Genomic DNA, 12173 nt, shown 5'->3' with positions numbered 1-12173 from the left:
ATATATCAATCATCCAAGCCTGAGGATAAGGAACTGGAGACTCCAGAGCCTATAGCTAATAATTAATGAATGGCCAAAAGCAATCACTGTAGGCTAAACTAAGAGGAAGTCTATTAAAAAGTTGCACAATGGAGAATCTATTTGATCAAGAGAAAGCAAGAGCTGACAGTAATAATCTACAAAATTCATCACCTCCACATAATGGCAAACCAGAAGGCTAATTAATATGATTGGGAAATGCCTTGAAAATGCATTTCTTCATGACAGTAAATCTGAGAATCCACTGCAAAACTGAAGATATTTCTTGTGAGTACATTTCCTTGCAAGAGATCTAGACATAGTATTACTGTCTACTGGATAGCAACAACAAAATCTAAATTACTGTTGTGGAATGAAGATTCGCATACCCTGGATTAGTTGGCACATCCCTAAAGGGAAATATCTGTAAATATATACAAGACAGAGGAAAAGTAGAAATTTATACACATATACACACATTAATAACAGGGTTGATTCACACAAACCATTACTCAAACACCAAGATGTTGCTTCTGAATAAAGATACTACAAGATCCAGTGGTCTGAAGTTCTAGATCCATTATCTGCATTGAGACTATTGAAGGGAAAGCATGTTGAGCTAAATAGGAGGTGGATGAGTTGGGCTTAAAACATGATGAAAACTTGTACAACCCAGCAGAAGGCATATGGTGCTGATGCTAGACGACTGTAGAAACTGATCCCTGTACCTAAAACATTGTAAAAGGCAAAAATGAATTCACTATAAGACTTTGGGTAAATGTTGCAGCAACCTCAAACCTGGACATGCACTGACCTGGTTATGAATGCCAACAAATGGTGAGAGAGGACAAATATAAGACATAGAGGCTACAGCAGGTAGACAATCTCCCTTTACCAAAGTACCTCCACTGAAGAAACAGAAGCAGTCCATCTGACCAAGACAGAAGAAGACTTCATTCAATTACAATTTGAAGTGGAGCAACCTGGAACCTCACAAGTCCAAAGAAGAAAAATGGCTTCTTTTTTTCTTTATCTGTGAAAACAACATATGTCTACCTATAGGAGGAAGGCCAAAGCATTCAAACAGACAAATGAGGGTATAAGGCCCACCTATTCTGTCACGTAATAAAACAGCTAATCTCCCAGCATGAACCAAGAATATCAGATGAAGTGGAAAGACTAAACAGTAAACAGTCCACCCCTATTCACCAATGAGGGAGGAGTAGACTCAGAGTTTTAACAAAAGAAAGCTCCAAACTCTCACAAGTCTAGGCACTTTATTGATGAAAAGGAGTAGATATTTGATCCACATCGGACCTGGGATATGTTGACTTGGTATTTAAACACAACACATAACAGAGGTAGAAGAAGAAGAATCCAAATTCTCCCCAGGTTCAACAAAAATATTAGAAGCCCTAGGAGAAATCACCCCAGGAAAAATGTGATGTTCCATCTCTCAACACAGACAGCTTCAACTAAAACCGAACTCCCCCCCACCAGGAAAGATCTGTATCACTTCATCAGAGAAACTGCAAAAAATAACTGACTTGTCAAGAAAAAGTGATTACATTATCTAAGTGAGGTGCTTATGTACAGCATCACTGACAAGGGTGGAAAGATTTGCATATTAGATATTGCCAAGGGCACTTACGTGGAATATAAAAGACTAGAGCATGCAAGATGAATGCTTAAATAGGCAAAGAATAGCTGTAGTTTCAGCAAATGGTTAGTATGTTTGGAATTTTTTAATTACCAGCATATTCTTGTCTTAAAGAATTAATAATTAATTGGTAATTTTCTGCTCAAAGTTGGTTTCTTTACATTTACTCATACTTCTGTTGGTTTCCAGCCTAACATGAAGTATTATCTTTATTTTCTCATTCTTCACTCTTTTCCAATGCTATTCATCTCATTGGAAATAATTTTAAAATATTTATCCAATTTTTATTTTTACTTAATACATACCATTTTTTATTACATGAACAATTAATATAAAGTTAAGATTATATAATTATGCAGTAATATTTATCTTTCAATATTAGTTTTGAACAAGAAGTTATTGTAGAGTTAGTAAGAAGAAACCAACCACCAATCCCGATAAAATTCTCTGTCTGCAAATCTCAAAACTTCAGCAATGGCATTCAGACAAGAATGGAAGAACCAGTAGAAGAAGACCAACCAAATAAAATGATTAGGAACCTGAAAAAAGTTGTCATAAAACCAGAGTCATACATTGTTACAGGAGATTCTGATTTCAAAATCACAAACCAATCTTCACAGAATTCCATCATAATACACTCAAAACTACTGTATTTAAGGTCATTAAATGGAAAAGATGATCTCACAGATACTAAAGTTGAAGAAAAATGCTTGAAGATGTCTCAGAAACTACAAATCATGCTATTCCAAGCACAGACTCAAAGGGTTAAGCACAGACAGTATAAGCACAAGTTAATATGTAATGTGTGTGTCACGAGATACAGGAATTAGTTACCATGACTATAATATTGATTAAAAATATCAAATATATCAAAAATATAGTAACTACAATAACATTATACTTCATTAAACACAAAAATACTGAAATTATTGTTAAAATAATATTATTTTTCATTAAAAAAAAAAGGTTTTATTTACAATAAGACCAGCATTTTAAGTGTTTAACAAAAGATGAAAATAACACAGAGTAGGAGAAAATTAGAAAGAATTATGTTTGTCTCAATAGTTCTGGACCTATGGAATGAAAATATAGAATGTTATATCCCATTAAGGATAACTTTACTGCTTCTTTAAAAAAAAAAAAAAACAGATGGTGCTACAGGTTAATAAGAGAGACAGAGGTCTCTAATGTATTAATGTGTTTATATTATTATGTATGTTCATACTGATCACTGATTTTATTGGTATATTTTTATTCTTAACATATTAAAAATTCTAATAAACAATGCATGTTATCAAATAAAAATCCATTAAAAACTCTACAAAAGAAAACTTCAGATTATATCATCTTCTATGCCATAAAAGAGTATCAGAAGTGCCCAGAGAATGTTTTGGTAATTAATGTAATGTTTATGAAAAAAACTGATTTTAGAAGAAACATTTAAATAAAAGAAGCCACATACAAAACAATTTACAAGTTAAAAAAAATGGTCATACCAGAAAGACATTACTATAATTTGATTTATTGTTCGTGTGTTTTCCAAGTAATGAAGAATCAAACTAGAATAATTATGGAATAACTGACACACAGGTAATTTGATGAACAGAAAACAAGTTACAGGGTAGAATCAACTTCAGAACTTACAAATACTCGCAGGAAAGAATAGATTTTCAGTAGTGTCTAAACACCATATTATAAACTGAAGTATATAACACACTTGAAAAATTTCATTACAATTTAATGTTTCATATCAAAATAATTCAAAAAATATCTTTAATCTCAATATATCATACATGGTAAATAATAAGCCAAATGTAATTTTAAGATTCACATAAATATTACACATGTATTTTTACTGGTTTTAAACTTTATAACAATGAATTTGCTATTAAGCCAAAGCTATACACCAGGCTATTACTACTGTGCTGAACCACTGGAGGTACTGTAATTACCTAAATGTAATCACGTATGAATTTCTAATAATTTCCTGTATTCAATTATTTAGGTTCCAAGTTTGTTAAAATTTACATCTTTTTGTCTTAGGTTTTTTACTTTTTTGAAATTAGTAACATTTAATGAAAATATATTTTTACTCCTTTTGTATTTTGAGGATGTAAAATATAAACAACGTTCAGAAACATTATACTATATTCAATCAAGCAATAACATCAACAGAACTTACAGACAGTTTGAGCAATCTTTCCAACATCAAGGAATAATTCATTTCCTGTTAAAACATTTCTATCATTACACAGAATGTTACAAAATAACTTCATTACGTTACATTTATAAACATTTTTATTACTTCCAAGTATATGTTTTGCTAGATTAGAAAATTTCAAGATTGTTTGAATAAGTAGTTTCTTTGTAATTAAATAAAACTGAACTCTCCAATTAAATAAATACAGGAGATATGTTATACATAGGAATGAATACATTTTATTAAAACAATTCAGAGTACAAAAATCAACAGTCATCTGATAACCATAGATGACATAAAATCATGGTGAAATGCTATTATGTATTAAAACTTTTTTTGACAATTGTTGATGTTTTGTAGGTAAGTGATGCCACCAAAACTGACTAATTTTAGGAAGGATATGTAATGGCCATTTTAAATACAAGATGTTCATACACTCAGATCATTATAATGTATTTAAATTGGGCATTTAAAATCCTCAAGACAAGTATATCCCTTACTTAATGGATAGACAAAAATAAATATTGATTGATATTCAAGTACAAATTAGTTATCCTTTCACTCTCTATATTGCTAAAAAGTTAATAAAAACAAACAAAATATAAAAATGATTTGCTAGCCAGCTCAAAAACTTCCATTAATTTCATACAATTTTTATCTTTACTTTGTAATCTGTAAACCAGACACAATGATAGGAAACTGTTGTGAATATTCCTGATAAACTAAAAAAATTCATACCTTAAGAGGTTTAAAAGAATTGTTAATTGTTGGTACCATCCACTGTTGAACAAGGCCCAGTATTAACTGAATCAGGAAAAGCTAATGCAAAGGAAGAAAAAAAAATTGTGATAATTCGTAAAAACCAGTTGTTAACAAATAAAATTATCTTTATGCAAATTTATTCACCTATTCATGGAAAACAAGAATAATGCTTTATTGCTGGTTGCCACAGACAGGTTGGAAATTAACAACTTCATAAATTACAGTGGAGCCCCTCAGTAACGACTTCAAAAATGCCTCGACAAAAAGATCGTTAATGAGGGGGAGTCGTTAGTGAGGGGTGGATACCCAATTCGTTACCAAGATTTAAATTATGTACGTTTTTATAATAGGCAAAGTGTTCAAATACTGACTGGATATACGGTTGTAAACTAAAGAAATCACTAATGTTCATGCAGAATTAAAATACGATCATAAAAGACATTTTCTTAAATCACTAATGCTCATGCAGACTTAAAATGCGATGATAAAATACATTTTTATAAAGAAATCACTGTAGAAGAAATGCTACACATGCACAAAAATGATCAAATACAGACTTAAAATACGATAAGAAACTACATTTTCTTAAAGAAATCACTAATTTTTGTTTGTTTTTTCTTCGAAAATTGTACAGTTTCAATGTCTTTGCTCACTGCTACCATGCAATCTACAATGTCCATTTTGCCGTGTTTGAGACCAAACTGTAAAAGTTTTTCTGCATATGACATTGCAGTGGCACAGTAAATTGGCTAGAAAGACTCTACAGTTGTGTCGTCACATTCTTCACCATCATCACTCTCAATTTCTTCAGGACACGTGATAATATTGTCAGAAACTGAATCATCACAAACTGGAGTTTCGTTGTCGAAGTTGACATATTCGCCAAGAGTTACACCATTCAAGACAGGCCTGAAGTCAAGGTCAGATTGGTTTTCTGAAACATTGTCTTCACTTTCATTTGACCCTTTGCCTAAACAGAAGTTAAAGCCGCATTTCAAGAAACACTTTTGAATTGTGGAAGTCTTAACTCAAAGCCAAGCAACGCTTAACCACACAATTGCGTTCAGAAGAGTGATTTTTTTGCACAACTCGAGACCTGTAGCCATCTGGTCGTTATCCATGGGAAACAAAAGTTGTCTCAAGAATGTTTTGCGATACAGCAGTTTGACGGTCTGTATAACTCCGGCATCACAAGGCTGTAGCTTAGAAGTTGCATTAGGAGGAAGTAAAACGATTTTTACATTAGATAGAGGGATTGCAACATGGGCAGTGCAGTTGTCGATAAAAAGCAGAACATTGAGTTTCTGAAGTTTCATTTTGTTGTTAAATTTTTTTGCCCATTCGGTAAATATGGGAATTGTTATCCAGGCTTTTCGGTTGTGATAATAATCTACACCCAATGAATTCATATCAGAATTACGAAAGCAACGCGGCTTAGCACTATGACCAATAACAAGTGGCCCGAACTTTCTCTCCCGACATGCTACAGCAAAGCATTACTGTAACTCTTTCTTTCGAAACTTTACACGGATGTCGTTTCTCCCTTCTTGACCATTGATTTCGTTGGAAGTGATCTGTATTGTATCCCAGTCTCATCAGCGTTAAATATGTCATTAGGGAATAGCCTTCACAGATGGATAGGAGACGATTAGTCCAATCTTCAACTGCTTCTTGAGAAACTTCAGCACTTTCGCCACAGAGAATAGCTGCTTTGATATTATGCCTTTTTACGAATCTATCTAACCATCCATTGCTAGCAGAGAAGCCTTCATTGCCAAGCTGAGATGCCAATATTAATGCTTTTTCTTGAATTAGTTTCCCGGTAATTGGTAGATTCCTGGATCTTGTATTCACAAACCACTGCCACACCTTCTCATCCAACTCGTAGTATAGGCATCTTCTCTTGTTCTGCTTTTTTTCTGGATTTTCGCCTGTTTCCCACTTTTTCAAAATTTTTTCTTTCTCTTTAATGATTGTCTGAATTTGGGTTTTACCAACTCCAAGATCCGTGGCGATTTTTATTGCAGTTTCCCCTTTGTCGTGTCGTTTAATGACGGAAACACTCTCTTCTAAGTTAAGCAACTTTCTCTTCGACATTCTGGTGAAAAATGAGTCTGTGTTATGAGGAATCTTCATATTATGCACACTAATCCTGTCTGTTAAATAATCCGATTTAGTGTTCCTAATTCATTATGTACTATAGAATAAGCACACTGAGAATAAGATTAATTTACCAATGAAAATTAATCTTCTTTTCGATTCGACGCACTGGAAATAGATTTATTGTTGAAGTAGATTATGTAATACTGTTTAACTACGGAATAATTAAACTCATTTGTAATATGCCATAAATGAGAAGGCAGACCACTATGTAACTTCACAGAATATGCCACATAATAATGTCACTTAGTCGTTAGTGAGAGGTAAAATAATCAAAATTGTTCAATTTGGTAGGTCGTTAGTCACGTTTGAGATGAAGTCGTCCACGAGGGATCAATTTAATGCAAACAGGGTACCGTTAAAAATTTTCCGGTCGTATGACAGGGGAAGTCGTTAGTAAGGGGGTCGTTAGTGAGGGGCTCCACTGTAATTTAATTTTTTTTCTTCAATCATTGCTTTGCTGTAGAATAATGTTATAAGACCTGGCTGACCACATTGGCAAAATCTTTAGACAATTATAAAATTTCAGTCTATTAACCAAGAAGAAGCATTTTTATGATAAAAACAATTATAAAATATAATTAATCTAATTTTGGCTTGAATCTAATACTTATGTCAATATAGTGATACCAAATTCAATATCTTTATTATAACCTTATTGCCTTATTAACTGGTGTTTGTAGTTCTTCCAACAACCAATTAAAATGCTCATATTTAGAAAACTGTTGAAGTTTTCTTATCCCTACTAAAGAGGAAACAGATTTGTGTTAAACAGTATTTCTACTTTAAGAACACTGTAAATTTGCACACATTTTAAAATTAAAAACTTGTATACCTGTATTAATATGGATGGTACAGCTGTCCACTGTAAGGAACAGTGAAACAGTAGCAAACAAAGTTATTATTACCCATTAAAGTTGGAAACTCTAGATGACAAGCAGATGAGATATATAAAATAGTCTGAGAATACATTTTCGGTATGTATTCTTTCAGCCCTAAATGAAAAAAACAAACAAAAAAAACAAAACAAAACATTTGGCTCTGGTCCTTGAGGGAACAAGGTGTACACTGATTAAGGCTATCTGGTGGGGTTTCACCTGATCACAGTGTACTACAAGCAATATACAAGTATCTGAATACCACATAACACATGGATTAAACTGAGTATTTTAAAGTAAGTAACATAAACAAAGATAAAAAAAACATTCTCCAAACTTCAACTTATTCAAGTAAAACTTATACAACATATTCATATGATACTAGATATTTTACTGTGTAGGTGTAATGTATAAGCTGTTTCTAATTTTCAAGGTAAATGATGTTGGCAAAAAGTAATGAAAGGGAAGAATCCATTCTACAGTGACAATTAGGAGAATTCCAATCTGTTTGATAGATAATTAAAGTGTCCTTCAAGGATTACAATGATGTCCAAACTTTGTATTGTTTCATTGGTGTTGTGCTCATTTCTTTATTCAAATGACTAGCTTACACACATTTTTGTGATTGTGTATTCTGTTTGTAACCAAATAACTAAAAAATGAGACCTACTTACATAAACAAATGTAATAACTATGACAACATAGAAGTTAAAACAAACTTTGAAATCATTATACAATTCTTTAATAATATTCTCCTTGGGTAGTTTTTAAGCAATAATGAAATATTACCATGTGTTTCAAATATAAAACATTTCAATGTACACTGCTCTGATATTTTTTTTAATTAGCTATTTCTACCCATTAAGACTTGCTTCTATCAGTTGTGTTTTTTACCCAAAAGAACATGTGACCAAAAAGATTGGCAGTGTTTTTTTTCATGTTGAACTTGTTAACTGTTTTTGTTTGTATGAAAATATATAAAATTCTTCATGGTAGATGTTGCTTCACCATGCTTGACAGATGCATGGTAGATGTTGCTTCATCATGCTTAATACATAAATAGTAGATGTTGCTTCACCATGCTTAATACATACATGGTAGATGTTGCTTCACCGTGCTTAATACATACATGGTAGATGTTGCTTCACCGTGCTTAATACATACATGGTAGATTCTGCTTCATTATGCTTAATAGAGGTTTGAACTTTTTTTGCACAATGTGAATGTATTCTTTTGATATGCATAATTCTGAGTTGCAAAATTTAATCTTAATTTAACCCACAGATTTAGCACAAATTGTAATATAAGAATTCTCTTCTGTCTACACCTATTTGATCATGTAGTAACATATAGTAATTTTTTAAATGGACACCTCATTTACCATTGCTTTACTTACAAATTACCAAAGAGCAATGTACCAATAGAAAGAGCAAGCTGTACTTTGCTCCCCTTAATTTCATAATAACGAATGAAACCACCCATGACAATAATATGTCCTAGACTCTGTTACTAACACTTATCACAGATCAGTGTGCATATAACTGGTGAAACAAAATACAAGTTCTCTAAACCAGCAACTCCAAGTGTAGTGAAACTTTATTATCTGCCTTTTCAGGTTGCATTAAAAAAAATCCAGAATGGTTCAACCAGATTCAGGAAAGAGCTTTTGGTTACCCAAGACAGAATCTGGAGGTTCTTTCTCTCAAACCATTGGATGAAAGGTCTCAGGTATTCATACCACTTACAGTGTATTCAGCTGACATTACTGTTTCAGGTTTTGTTAGTTTCTTTCTTCATAGAATTCTGACTACAAGTGTCTAATGAAACTGTTGGCCTTTATAAATATTCAGCAGTGAATCATTAATTTAGCAAGTAAGATGAAACAAAACAGGTTAGAAGCATACTATCACAAAACTTTTTTTTGATAACAAATTATTTTTTTTTCTGTTTTCCTTTTGTAAAAAACTAATGGCCCTGTACCACTTCAAAAAATGCAGAAAATATTTACTTTTAATATTTTGAAGATACAGAATTAATTATTAGGACATTTTCTACAACACAAGAAGTAAAATAAAACCTACCATTTCTATAATTCTCTTCAGCAAAAAGCGCTTCCTAATTCGAGCTGACCGTGGGAAGTTTAACTCATAACAAAGAGTTGGAGCAAAGATGAAATAATACAAATCTGAAAATATAGAGAATTTTTACAAGGTCAAAAGAAGAGAAAATGTAAACTGACCATTCACCTCTCTTTTACTTACTACATATTTCTTTACAAATTGAATGTTTATGTAATAAAAACAAATTTTTTGTACACTCTTATGAAATAATAAGTTCCGTGTTTTCTTTCTAATTCTCCAAAATGTTTTGCATTTCAAGTGAATTAATAACTGTAACTCAAATTAATTTTCACACATTTAACTTTTATTAGCTACATGAAGTTTAACAAGAGAAAATAATTTTAAATGTTCTTTAAATAACTAAACTGATGTTATATCACTAATGAAAGCTCTAATAATAGACAATAGTTGTAATAAATATTTGTCTTCAGTCTATTTGATTTCATCAATGATAAATAAAAAAATAATTTAGAAGCTGGAATATTTACTTTCTGGTTAAACAGGTTACAATAAGTAATTTAATCAATTTGAAATCTCGGGCTAAAATCAAACTTTTTTCACAGCTGTCTTTTAGGGCCATTTTTTGACGTGATAATCCAAATGAGCACCACCTTTCATAAGATATATGCTCAAATGATTTTACAAGTTTATACCATTTTCAATTATAAAAACATTCACTCTTTCTTTTGACACAAACCTTCAAGTTGATAAGTTGAATCTTTAGTCTATTCATGATTTTGTATTTTTCAGATAATGGAATTCTATGATATCAGTGAAGTAATTTACGATTTTTTGGTTATTCATATATGTATATATAAAACCTAAAAAAGAAAAATTTCATTTCACATCTTCCACATGCAAAATTTCTTAAGTCTTGGTAAGCTAAGACAAACAGGAATGAGTACAAGTCCTAACTAGAAGATATATTCGTGTGCTTTATTTCTTTATTTACTGCTCTGGGAACAGGACAGGTAGTAATAATCTACATACACATTCAATTCATAATAATTACAATGAGACTGTATTTTGACAAATGCTAACAAAGAGAGAGTTTGCCACTGAACGTTGTCATGCACATATTAGGAACGATAGTGTAAATGGGTACGCAACTGTATGGGGCATTGCAGTATATGTTAGGTTATAAATTAGTATAGGTATAAAGATGTTCCTTTATACTGGTTTAATTTTGGTTTGTGTTGTTGTATAAGTAGGGCTTATTTGATTTTGCACTTGTTTATGTTTGTTTCCCTACTTAGTATCTGGGTGTTTTCTATGGTTATGTTGTGTTTATTTAAGTTGCAGTGTTAAAAAATGTGTGGTGTTTTTTTGTTTTTTTTTAATCTGGTTTCTATTTTTCTGCTTGTTTCTCCAATATAGAAGTCATGACAACAGTTACATTGCATTTTATAAATAATGTTGGTGTTGTGTTTGCTGATAATCTGCCAAAGTTTGTAAACATACACTTAATAATTTAAAAGTAATAGTATGAAAACTATAACAAGCACAAAATGGTTATGAGATCAATCCCAGGGACTGAGTCTATAACGAGAGTTAACACTAAATGACCATTTAGCTAATCCATCAAAGGGCATGTCATTCGTACGTTTCTTTTTCTCCCATACCATTTGGTGATGGCTACACTTATTTTGCAATAGCTTCATAGTTCTTGACCACCTTTGCATGTGCCCAGTGGGGTCTACTGTAGCATATGACAGCTCTACAGAAGTAATTTTCTGCTAAAATACAAATTGCAAATTTGAGTAAAAAAAACCCTAAATGTATCTAAACAGAACTTTCACACTCAAAAATGGAAGAGGTAGAAAAGAAGCGAGAAAAAAAACAAAAAAACTGACCATAGAGGGATCTAGTTATGATTGGTCATAAGAATTGTCCAAAGATCTAATTACTTCAGGGGCTGTAATAGTCTGTGGACAGTTAATCCATCCAAATAGGAATGACGTACACAGACAAAAGGGCAATCACAATAATCACTTTAGACATTGCAACTAGTAAAATAATGGAATGGGTCATATCCTGAGGAAGAACTTTAACCACATACAAGAGTAATAGGATGATGATACTCTTCAGAATAGTTAAAAGACTCACTGGTAATTTTGTATGTAAAATGCATCTAAAAATACAAAATTTAGTCACATAAGTGGGAATTTCCAGGTATGAACAGTTCTTAAGAAATAGAGTGAATTAAGTTTCTTACAGGCATTATTGTATGAGCAACACTGACAGACTTTAATATATTATATTAAAATGATTTTAAACATGTAAATCGGAAAGTCACATACATAGCAACCATAGTTGATGAAAATTTGAGACAGGATATATCAGAACCACACTTTGATAATAAATGGCAGCTTGTA

General features: G+C 31.9%; 1 protein-coding gene across 4 annotated transcripts in view; it reads right to left on the bottom strand.

Annotated features, from left to right (window-relative positions):
- LOC143225510 (diacylglycerol O-acyltransferase 1-like) overlaps positions 1-12173 on the bottom strand; it is a 73529-nt gene that overhangs the window by 18735 nt on the left and 42621 nt on the right. For all 4 annotated transcript variants that reach the window (XM_076455098.1, XM_076455090.1, XM_076455105.1 and 1 more), the window contains exons 9-12: positions 9760-9863; positions 4617-4697; positions 3861-3905; positions 2105-2217 (exon numbers count right to left, since the gene is read on the bottom strand). In XM_076455098.1, coding sequence (XP_076311213.1) covers positions 2105-2217; positions 3861-3905; positions 4617-4697; positions 9760-9863 — 343 coding nt within the window. The remainder of the gene's footprint in view (positions 1-2104; positions 2218-3860; positions 3906-4616; positions 4698-9759; positions 9864-12173) is intronic.

This window comes from Tachypleus tridentatus, chromosome 1, assembly GCF_004210375.1.
Source record: "Tachypleus tridentatus isolate NWPU-2018 chromosome 1, ASM421037v1, whole genome shotgun sequence".
In the NCBI taxonomy this organism is placed as follows: Eukaryota; Metazoa; Arthropoda; class Merostomata; order Xiphosura; family Limulidae; genus Tachypleus; species Tachypleus tridentatus.
Note: the sequence above shows the minus strand (reverse complement) of the source record. Positions and strands in the feature narration are given on the sequence as shown.